The sequence below is a fragment of the Acanthochromis polyacanthus genome, chromosome 5, assembly GCF_021347895.1.
Source record: "Acanthochromis polyacanthus isolate Apoly-LR-REF ecotype Palm Island chromosome 5, KAUST_Apoly_ChrSc, whole genome shotgun sequence".
Lineage (NCBI taxonomy): Eukaryota > Metazoa > Chordata > Actinopteri > Pomacentridae > Acanthochromis > Acanthochromis polyacanthus.
The window spans coordinates 8,456,754-8,468,900 of record NC_067117.1 but is presented as its reverse complement, the minus strand read 5'-3'; the positions used below and the strand labels follow the sequence as shown (position 1 = coordinate 8,468,900).

General features: G+C 41.0%; 1 protein-coding gene across 2 annotated transcripts in view; it reads right to left on the bottom strand.

Moving 5' to 3' along the window:
- Positions 1 to 10,890, bottom strand: part of kif5ab (kinesin family member 5A, b) — a 68,584-nt gene extending 57,694 nt beyond the window's left edge. For both annotated transcript variants that reach the window (XM_022206223.2, XM_022206300.2), the window contains exon 1: positions 10,322 to 10,890. In XM_022206223.2, coding sequence (XP_022061915.2) covers positions 10,322 to 10,450 — 129 coding nt within the window. In that variant the 5' untranslated portion in view covers positions 10,451 to 10,890. The remainder of the gene's footprint in view (positions 1 to 10,321) is intronic.
- Between the last annotated feature and the right edge of the window lie 1,257 nt (positions 10,891 to 12,147).

The following is a 12,147-nucleotide window of genomic DNA, read 5'->3' as shown; positions in this document are numbered from 1 at the left end:
TAACAACACCCCAATATTTCCAGTTTTTATTGCAAATTATGCATTTTATTGTCTCATTGTACTCTGAAATAAAAGCGTAGAACAAATAAACAAATGAAGTTAAAATATATGTATATTTAGAAACCAAAATGTGTTCTAAACTTTGACTCATCAAAGTAGTCACCTTTGACAGATATAACAGCTGAACACACTCGTGGCGTTCTTTCCACCATGGAAATCAAATATTCTTCAGAAAGTTCTTCCCATCTCTGTTGCAGAAGTTCCCATAAATGTGTGGCATTTGTTGCTTTGCTTTCACTCTTCTGTCCAGTTCATCCCAAACCAGCTCCAAGGGGTTTAAATCTGGAGACTGTGCTGCCACACCATGTTTTCAAGCTCACCATCTTGTTCTTTCCTAAGGTAGTTCTGACAAAACTTGGATTTAGAAAATTTGCTACACCTGTAGGATTTGGTGGCACCAGCTTTCAAGGTTTGATCAACGTACATTGTTTCAGAAGAGCTTTAACTCATTTCTTGTTCTTTGAATAAAGCCTTTTTGCATACAGCCATGGCCATAAGTTTGGACATAGCATGACTTACTATGTCTGTTTTGATGTCTATTACAGAACATAACTAATATTTTTTGACAGCACCAGTTTAATCAGTCAACAAATCAACAAGGGATATAATATTATCCATAAATTCCAACAATTGGAACAACTTTGTTCCCAAAACATAATATTAGAAGAAAATAACAAAAAAATGCAGTGCTTTCACAACTGAATTTGGTAAGAATAACAAAATGACACCAAACTCTTTTGATGTTTTTTTTTTTAAATATGAAACTTAATATAGTTCTCAGGAGTTGTGTACTGTATTGTAAGTGACAATTTTGTGGTATTTTCTAAGATTCACAAGCGTCATGGTACTTGTGTCCAAACTTATGGCCATGGCTGTAGTTCTGAGACATACATTCTTTTTCAGTTTTGGGTAGCCTTACCTTTAATTTTAACCTCTGACAGTTCAGCATGCACCTTTGTACCATTTCAAGCTATTCATTCTACTTGAACTACTTGAATTTCAGTGAAAACTGGATAATTGTGGCATTCTAAAACGTTTGAGCGGTCGTGTATACGTGTTCATTTGTCAGTTTTAGTGGGATTGCTGTTGTACTTTGTTTCTATTCTTTGCTAATTAGCTGCTGGTCATAGATTAACTGTGTGGACATCAAAGTGGCAATGCTCTTCCTATGTACATATCTGCAAGAAAGCAAATAATTAGTTAAAACGCTCTGAAATCTTTAAAGTGCCGAGAAAATGGTGATTTAAATATTAACAGTTTCATGAAAATGTCTAATAAGACGAAAAGCCTCTTTTAAATCACTTTGTCAATTGCAATTTTTTGACAATGTTCTCATACTTTATTTGGGCAACACTGTATACTTGATAATGTTAAAATAACGCTGACGTCATACCCTATAAGTCTGACTGACACTGCGAAATGAGAGAAAAAGGTCTTACAGAGCAAGCAAGGCATTGATTCATTTCGGCATTGGCATTAAAAGCCAGGCAATATGTTGGCTCTAGGATCACAAAAAATTCAAACACTTCTACCCACCTCTATTGTATGGAGAAGAACTAAGCACACACTGAGCAGAGCCCAGAGCAACCTCTAACAGCAAAGCATGAAAAAAAACAGACTGAATTGCAGATGCTGCAGACAGACAGAGAAAATAAAAGATGCTGAAAGAGATGGAGAGGAAGGTAAAGAGCTGGAAGAAGAGAGGAAACACTTGTTAGATGTTACAAAGACGCCTCATCATTTGAGTGACACTTGACTGCTCCAGTGCTTATGCAATGCCACTTTTATTGGGCGCCTAGCCTTCACATGCTCTCCATCTGTTTATGTTATATAATTATAGAAATCCCCCAGAACATAGGAACGAACCTTGAGGAAGAAATTAGTTGTTTAACTGAGAACAGCAACCTCAACCTGGAAACAACAGATCTGATCTCAACCCCAAACAGTCTGAGATCCTATATTAGCTGTGCTTCCTTGCTAAGGGAATATTTGATTGCAAAGGTCTTGTGCCCTCACAGTCCTTAGCTCCCTTTCAGCCAACAGCCAACTGCTTTCAGCTCAACCTGCATGTAAGTAAATGCAGTCAAAATTAATTCACACAGGGTACAAGATTGCTCCTGACGGCAGTTTTGCTTCTGTCTATACTGCTTCAGCACACCAGGGGAAAAAGCCAAACACATTTGGCGTGTAATGCCGAAAAAATCTTGCTTTTTAGAAAGCAAGTGCAATTTACAAAAGCACTGTGGCTAAGCAGAACGATAGTTCAAAACGTGCAAAGTAATTCAATCAACACTTACTAACAGAGAGCAAACAGTGCATCAGTTCATCATCTATTTATCTATTTATCTTGTTAAGAAATACTGAAACAGAGGGAGAGAAAAGTAAAATCACATACTCTGTGAGTTGGTTCCAAAATATATTTCGCACAAAACGTGCACTAATGCCCCTCTTATTGAAAGTGAGGCCATGTTCACAATGAAACCTTTTAACTAAAGAATTGATCCTTCTCTGCCAGTAATTCAATTAGCACAGAAACCCGTCAGCCAACTGCATTGACTGAATTTAGGCGAGAAATAATGTTCCAGTGTAATGATAATGCAGCCTACTTATAATGCAGCAACTGCAGACATTTCCAACTCTGTGCCAAATTGAAATACAGATTTTGTGTGGTCCTAGTCCACTGTGACTGATCCTCAAAAGCACAAGTGCCAGAGAAAGACACGTGCACTAATCTACCAGCTACGACAGCGAGCTGCATCGCACCATTATTAGGAACAGTGTTAATGACCACATGTGGCAGAGAATGAATAATAAATCAGATCATGAAAGGGAAGATGCTGCGGAAATGTAGCAGCATAAGGGCACATTTCTTCAACTTGTGTACGCTGGCAGCAATTATTAAGTCCAGTGAAGCTATGGGAGCAGCTGGGCATGAAGCAATCAAAGAACTTCTGAGCAATGATTTAAATTTGCTGTAAAAATCAACAACATGCTTATGGGGATTTTCTCTGTAATTCAGCCACAACTAATGACGGAGCCATGCAGTGAGGTAATTTGGATAATAAAAGGCCTCCAGACAAAAAAAAAAGTGTGGTTGGTGCTAAAAGTCTACGTAAAATGAAATTAATTAGAAACTCTGGGAGACAGGAGCAAAAGAGAAAGTAAATCAGTGTGTTGTGATTACGGATGCACCTACTGGGAGACATAAAGAAACAGCATCATGGTGCTGTAGCCCAGAGTAAAGTGTTTTTTAAAGTCTGTGTTGGGACCAATTCTTGGCCATGCAAAGATTAAAATAAGCCTGAAATTTATGTTTGCTAAGATTCCCCAAGTCTCTTTTATGTGACGCTGTTTGAATAAAATCCTAAAATCACGGAAAATTAGATTAACCTCAATCAAAAACTGTAAAGGGAGATGCGCTTTAAAGCACACCTCCCCTGGGGGAAAAAAAGAGAAACATAAAACCAGTGATCTAGAGTAGATGTCAGTGTTCTCAAATGTCAGTTCGATAAACTGAACTGTGATTAATTGCAGCAAACAGACGGCCTTGGCATGCAGAGTGCTGGGATGCTCCTTTCCTGTCGCCGGGATTTTGTTGCTGCTCTATTACCAAGCTAATATAGCACCAACTGCTCGGGGTCTCAGGCTCGGTTGTGCAAACACGTGTGCAAGCATGTGCGGTCGGTTACGATGCGCTGCCCACAGACACTGAGGGCAGACATGGGGACCAGGCAGCATCCTGGGCAGGGCTGTGGCTAATGAGAGGAGGATGGTCCATTAACACTCCCCAGAGCTAAATGCCTGGTAGTCACAGCCTTCTTCTGTCATACGGAGAGAGAAAAGGGAGGGAAAATGTGTTGATGAACTGGCACAAGCTTATCTAACCCTGACACGCGTGCAAACCGAGTAAAAATAAAGATGAGCTGAAGGAAGTGGCAGCTAATATCCTGTCGAGTGTGACTGCCGACTAAATTGGTGTCAGTATAATGCTAACATTAAGGAAAAGATGAGAGGGAGAGCCGGCAGTCCTTATTGGTATGGCACACGTACTTAAGGTCTGATATTGTGAAATAGGACAAGTTAGCCTTAAAGCAGCGGCGATTCCAATATTGATTTCTCTATTGAAGAGCAAATTTGTGTCTCATTTTGTACATCCTCATATTTCAACAGGGCACCATGAAGAAAACTTCACCAAAGTTTCTTGATCCCTCGGTATTCTGGCTCCTGATTGACAGCAGAGTCTCTCCGTTGACACCATTAAAGCCCGCTTGGAGCGTCTCACAAAATTAATGAGATGACAGACGAGACTGAGCTTCTCCTCTCACATCTTCCCAAAAACTGCTGCTGAGTCACGAGGAAATGAGCAGCGGAATTATTACACCACGAAATACAGCTAGACAGAGAAAAATGCAGCATTTATTGAGAAAGAGAATGATGGATGTGAAGAAGAAGAAGGAAGAAAAAGAAGAAGAGGAGGAGGTCTGATCCCAAGTGGTAGCTGCTTAGACGCTGGCGTCCAACAGGGGAAATGAGTGCGGATCCTGACCCTACACAGCAATCCCATTACACTGCCTAATTGGATAGGCTGTGTGCACTGCAGTGATAGAATTAGAGCTCTAAAGTGTGCACAGGGGCGAGAGAGCAGGGGGAGCCCTCAGACCTCCATTTGCGAGTCTGTTTGGTTTGCAGACAGTTAAAGCTATTCTGAAGAAATATCCTTGAGGAGAAACGGCTTCAGTGGAACTATAAATAACAAAAGGTATGAGACAGGTAGATGACTTTACGCGGCGCCCGACATGCACTGTCAACAGTTTGTTTCTACAGCAGCTGTTTCCTCCTCCTATTTTCCACCACAGGGCCTCATCAAGAAGGGGATGGAAGAAAAGAAAATCATCTCTCAGGTGAGGGTGGCAGGAAAAGAGCCATAGTTCTTCAGAAATCAGACTCACCAGCATCTGAGAAACTAAGTGGCCGCTGATGGATAATCAGTTAATTTTTAACAACATTGCACGGCTATTGTCTGCAGTAGCATGCCATGTGACCCTAATTTATTCTCATTAATTTCAGAAGAAGCATCAGGAGAGAATAACCCCCTTCCTGTGCAAAGAGCAAAGCCCAAATGACAACAGAAAGCTCAAGTGCAGAATATCCTCTATCGCTTTGAACGCTGCTAGACTGATAATCCTCTATTCATCCTAAAAATGTAAACAACATGTATTTCGTAGCTATGAATACCGAAGCCACTGGAGCTTCTATAGAAGACTTGTAAGCACACATGGGAAGAGCAGCCATGGAAAGGTAATCCATAGAAATACAAATGGTCTGCAGAAAATAGAGAATCAATAGTTCTTTAATGTGCACATTTCAATTGGGTCCAGTGATACGGGTGGAGGGACCCTCTTCATTACATTTTGTCTATCTATCATGGTCAACAATTACGACAACAATCAGACTGCTCTGTATAGGGAGGTCACTGCAGAGCTTATTAGCTTGATATAATGAACCTTTTATACTATGTGTACAACAGCTGGACAGACTAGAGTAACCAAACATAGAGAAAATAATTTTCTTGTTTACTGTATTTCAGTCCAGAACTGAATCGGTGTGGCCTTGCTCTGGGACGCTGGCTCATTAAATTGTTCCACTAATCTTGGAAAGTCGCAGCCTTGATACAAAGGGACCCTCAGAGACACACTGACCTTCCGTTTTAGAGACACTACGGGTAAAATCTGCTGTGGAGATTTTTTTTGTTCATTTTTACTACTTAAAATTCTTACAAATGGAGATGTAATAATGTGTGTTAACAAGCTGTGTCATCCTCCCCAACCCCCTTAAGTTAAAATGAGCCTGAGCGGCCAGCCAAAAATATTCACCAGAGTGCTCAACAATGGCAGCCAAATGAACCGTAACATTTTTACGTTGTGGACAAAGCGTATGAAAATGCTGCTGTTTATCCTCTTCAGCGCTACTGAGGATCTTAAAGCTCTTGCGGCTAAAGATTAATATGATATGAGAAAGAAAAAAAAACATGGCATGAATCGCACAGGTCTGAAATGACAGTTATTTCATACAGACTCCCAACTCATATCTTATCATCCTACGCTGCCAACAGTATAATGCATATATGAATGGAATACATTTTTAATAAGCCTATGCTGGGGCACAGACATGTGATATCCATATGTCATTGGCAAGGAACAAGAGTGAGAAAATTCACATCTTTTTGCATCTGAGGCTGCCATGATTATTTATTTATTCATAGAACTGAACGCGCGATTCATCGCGGCAGTCTTTTTGGCTGCCAGAAGATTAGGAGGGACAATCTGGCCCTAGTGACGGCACATTATTCCAGACAGTGAAATACTAGAGACAGCTGTGTCACTCCAGTGTGAGGCAAACACAAAGGCCATGCCTTAGGGTAGTATATGCTGAGTAATTATTGCTGTCACTCTGCCACAGGGCCCTGTGGGGCTCCACAGGTGGCCAAGAGGTGAAGATGAAAACAGAGATAAGGAACAAATTATTAGTAATGTACACATTTATTCTTGTATCTCCCAGATAGAGGACACTGCTATTGTATGTCACTGTCGTCAAAATTAATCAGAAGAAAATTGATGTTGATATTATCTGACAGTGCTTTCAGTTACTGATAAGACAACTGATCACAACTATAACGCACAATCTACAATATATGATCCCATGTTATCTTCTGCTGCGGGCTTCAGACTGTAATCAGAGACTCTGCTTTGCCACCTATCAAAGTCTGTCTACTTGTGTTTGTGCCGCAGATGAAATAATCAAGGAGACACTATTTTACATACCTCCTGCACTCCCGCTGCCCTGCTGCTCTCTGTTTAAGATAAATGTCACTGATTGCTCAGCTCTGATACCAAACAGATGCTGCACTCATGACCTTCTGTCATGACACAAAAGTCACCTAACCCCAGGTTCAAGTAAAGTTCCAAGTCCTCAAAGGTGAAATGCACCTGCCCAACACCAAACAGCAGACAGACACAGCATAAGGAAAACACTGTGAAACACTGAGGAGTTGGTACAGACCAAAACATTGGAAATTCTTCAGGTGGCCAGAAACACAGCTCTCCTGAATGCTAATGTTTATCCATGTTTGCTGAATGTCAATGGGAAACTTCCACAGCACAAATCAATTATCATTTAGGCAAGAATATGTAATGTTTGACAGAGGATAAATAGGGTTAGTTAGTTTACAAAAGTTAAATTCATGAGCGGCACAGTTTGAGTAGCAAAGCCAACAAATTGATTAAAAGTGATTTTAATGACTGTTTGGTAATGTGTCCTCTTTGTCAGGATCGAACTGCAAACGTAGATTTTATCGCATTGACAGATGTTCCAATCAGTGGGTTGAAGTCATTAAAATTGACTTTAAAATTGATCCAGTAGTCACTGTTCTTTTCACACATGCCTTCACACTTCCAAATGTTTTGAGGCCCCAGAGAGGTTCCCTTCTTCAATTCAGAGCACACCCACACACACTTTTCTCCGGTCTTAAATCTCTCCAAGTCTCGTCCTGCTGCCACCCAGGTACAGCCGAACCATCAGTCAACAACTCAAATTATTGCCTCTGTCAGCTAACAAGTTCTGGAAGGAGGCTTCCTTGAGCAGACAAATGTGGAGCCATCAGCACCGCCTAGATGCAGATTGTTTTTATCAGCCACCAAAGTGTGAGTGCTTAGTTGTCGCTACAGTGTTCTTGCAGCCTGCCCGTCGACCTGATATTTTAAATCCTGATCCAATCTGACGGCCGCAGCATTTCAACTCTCAGGATTTTTTTTTCTTTACAACTTCCTCTAAGAGTATTCCTCAGATATCAGAGGAACACTGCAAAAGAAACAAAAACACACACCGAATACATTTGCACATCTGAAAATCCCGTACACCCACATCTCTGAAGTAATTACGTTCAGGAAGATGAAAATTGCACACATGCTCTTATGATTGCATTCATTGTGAACAGAAGGAAATTTAGGAGCGGTTAGTACATGAAATGACTGTAAGTATGAGGAGAGAACTGTATGCTTCTGTTTCCAGACATTATCAGTTCTGAAAGCTCCTCCTGCCAGAAATACTGCTCGGGAATAACAGCAGGTTCTTTCCATCATGACGGATGACAATTCTCTCAACATGGCAATGCATGATTCTACTTCAACTCCACAAACTGCTTCAAACGTCATCATCTGTACACTAACAAGAAATAGGCTTTCCTCTGCCTGGCACATTCTAACCTGAACGAAATGCAAGCAGTGGCATCAGATAAATAATTCAATGAAGTGATTCACATCTTTTGTAAATTTAAAAACTGAAATGCGCTGGTTTGATATAACTCCATCATCTATGCGAAAGAACATTTGAATTACTTTTCCATTCTTCTCTGGGCCTCCAGTGCACCCAGAACACATTTAAATACAGTTACAAAGATTGATGCGAAAATGAATGGTTTGGAGTCGTTGTACTGCTAACCTCCCGTCCTGAAAAGCATGAAAATCATGTGATAATGAGCATTCAGTCAGTCAGAGACATCCTGCTGCTACAACCAAGATATGCAAGACTGTCATGCAGAGATAGCTACCTCAACAAAGCTGTGATGCATTTTAGTATGTGTGTGTGTGTGTGTGTGTGTGTGTGTGGGCAAGTGTACATGTGGGTGCGAGTGTGTGCATATGTGTGTGTATAATTATGTGCATGTGGGTGACAACAGAGTAAGCCGTTAGGGATTTTCTGCTGTCTTCATCATCACTTGAAGTCAACCCTCAGGCCAAATGGGTGTGGATTTCTTCCTCGCACACTCTCTGTGCCTGTGTGTGTGTCTGTGTGTAAGTGTGTGTTTGTGTGTGCGTATGCCTATAGTGGTGAAAAGCTGAAGCTGTAAAATGGGTCTGAAAATGAATGTGTACGGATGCATATTTCATTATCTGCAACTATATCTGTTTCTGTATTCTATTTATACGTGTATGTGTGTGTGTGTATGTGTGTTCTTGTACTTGCTACATTGTGAGAACCATTTTCTGCATTTAACTATCAAAGTGAGGACATTTTTACAAAGTGAGGACATTTTGGCCGGTCCTCACTTTGAAACAGCCATGTTTGAGGGTGAAGACTTGTTTTTAGAGAACAGGTATGAATTGAGGTTTGGTTAAGGTTAGGGTAAGGATTAAGTTTAGGCAATCAGTTGTGATGGTTAAGGTTAGGGTAAGGCTCCAGGAAATGCATTACGCCTATGGATGTCCTCACTAAGATAGAAGTACAAACATGTGTGTGTGTGTGTGTGTGTGTGTGTGTGTGTGTGTGTGTGTGTGTGTGTGTGTGTGTGTGTGTGTGTGTGTGTGTGTGTTGGCCCTGGCCCAATTGTGCTTCATCCCTAAATAACAAGAACATTTGCATTTAGAGGACTTTAATCTTCCTCCTGCATGGCAGTAATTTTGTTAAAATGCGATTGGTGGAGGGATCACAATCACACTGTTAACCTCTGCCTCAGTTATGCAGCCATCAGACTGATAAACATTTTTACAGCTTCATGCGTTTTCATTACTGCTTCAGAGCAATGAGAATAATCCTCAGCTTCCATTTAGTTTGCATTGACACCAAGCCAAGATCCATTTACTGAACAGAAGCAACCCACAGAGCACAATTATGACTGTCATTAGATTTGCACCACCTGATAATTCGCCTCAGCATTGATGGCTGATTGCATGATTCTTCAACAGGGAGATCAATCAATCCTGCACGATTTTCTGTGACCAAAATCAAGCAGATCAATAGAGAGAAGGAGCAAATAATGAACCTTGTGTGGCATCTCAAAGGTGGGGTCCAGATGCATTTTTTTTCTGATTTTTAATGTATTTTTTTCCTCCTTTATCACAGTGCCTGCAAAGCTCCTGCATGTGGACTTTGGATGCTGGCAAATCATCTAAAAACAATAAATTTAATGGCTGTTCATCATTTTGATTTGGGCTGTCTTTGCTGAGAGGCTTAATCCACTGACAAAATTTGGTTGTCTTCTAATAGCAGCAGCACACACCTGAATGATGCAGCATGCTCACAGCAATATCGATTGCATTGATAGAGGCTATACTTAGTTTGATCTCTGTCAGAAGCCTTAAAGCTTCTAGTCCTCAGTCTGGCCAGTATCTGATGTGTGCATAAGATGGTAAGTGTAACCCCTAACGTTCACCAACTGCGTTGATAGGTGTCAATAAAAAGCAACGGATGGTTAGAAATAACTTACCCCGAGGATGACAGTGTCTTCTCCCTGAAATATTGGGATGAACTTATCTCCGCGGATAATTTCGGACTGGTTCAGAGGACGGAATCGACACAACACCTTGATATTGCATTCAGCGTTGGCATCAGCCATTGTGGGAGCAAAATAGTGGATGCGCTTCCAAATGATAAAGAGGAATTTCTAAATAATAAAAAAAAGAATCAAATATTCCCCGTGCAAGCTTCTTTTCTTTTCTCCTGATGTGCCTGGACGCAGACTGGAACCACCGGTTAGACCCACATGCAAAGCGTCACTGGCAGGCGAAGCATTTGGAAGAATGGACAACTGCGAGTTTTGGGATCCAAAATCATTGAAAAGATGTTAAAATCATGACCAAAAAAAGAACCAGTTTGAGAGCGTCTGTTGCTTAAAATGCGCTCAAGCCAAACTAAGGTGCAGACAGGCGGTGGGGAACAGATGGAGAGTTGTAAATGAGGAGTATAGTCCAAACTGGTCCGGGCGGTGTGGATAGGCTGCAGGCTGCTCAGGAGCATGCCTTGCATCACTGTCATCCCTGCTCTCTCACTGGGGGCGGGGCGTACTAAAGTAGCGACTCAAATCCTCTCTCATCAGCACCACTGAGCACAGGGACCGAGGTGCAAGGAGAAGAGCTCCAACTCTGCTTCATATTTATTTGAATACTAGCAGCCTCGGTGCAAAACTTTGAACCATCCAGCACTTACAACTTGCACAAAAGCTGAAATTATTGCATGTCGTGAGATGTCTTCTGTGGCCAGCAGTTTTTGAAGAGAGCATCTCCGTGTTTTTTCCAGGACTTCATCAGACTGGTCGTCATGGCAATGCTGTTTTGCATGCGTGGGATGCATGTCTTGCCTTAATTTGTCCCCACAGATTTAAAGGGACTTTCCTTTGATGTGAAGTTGGACTGTGAAGTTAAGGAACATGCAACACACAAAACAAAAATCAAAGTCACTGGTGTTCTCACTTTTAGTCTGTAGTCTGAGTCAAGCTTCAAAGATGGTTAATCTTGCACTTTTCACATGGCACTTGTCTCTTTCATCAGATCCTCCCTGCCTGGCAAATGCCCATCTCTTCTAAACTACAGGCTCCAGATTTGTACTACAGGCTTTCTGTTATGCGTTTAAAGAATGAAGAAATTCAGGGCAACACTAACAGCATTATCAGGTGTTATTATCCCCAGACGTTCATGGAGGATTCAGAGCCAAAGAGGAAAATAGGTAATACAGTTGCTGTAATGAGTAAACAGATCTTCACGTATACATTAGATAATTTAGTACCCATCTGAAGGTTATTTCTTACATTCCATGTTTATAGATTTTCAATCATCCAGGTCATGGTAATCAGAAGAGCTTCAGTAGGAAGCAACTGAATTTCTTTTTCTGGTTGTTGAAGACGCGTCACCTTTCACACAGCGCTAACTGGTGAGGATTCACAGGTATAAATCATCACTCCCAAATCACAACTCTAATGGCTCATTAACGATCCAAAACTAACATTTTCTGAGGTGTGTTTCACAGTCATTTACACCTCAAGGCAAGGGTGACAATATATATTTGTGACTTCCCATCAGTCACTTAGAACTGGAGAGACCACTTGGATGAGAGGTGAAATGTCTTCAAGAAGCAAAAAGAGAAGTCTTCTACTGAAGCACTTAGGATTGTGTCATTCACTAAAAAATTCTGTAACAGCTGGTCAGTGGTATTTTTGCACAATATGGCATAAAAGGTTGCTAACATACTAATACAAGACTCTAATAATAATTTTCATGGCCACAAATGTAATAATACTGAGCAGCATGATATGGAACA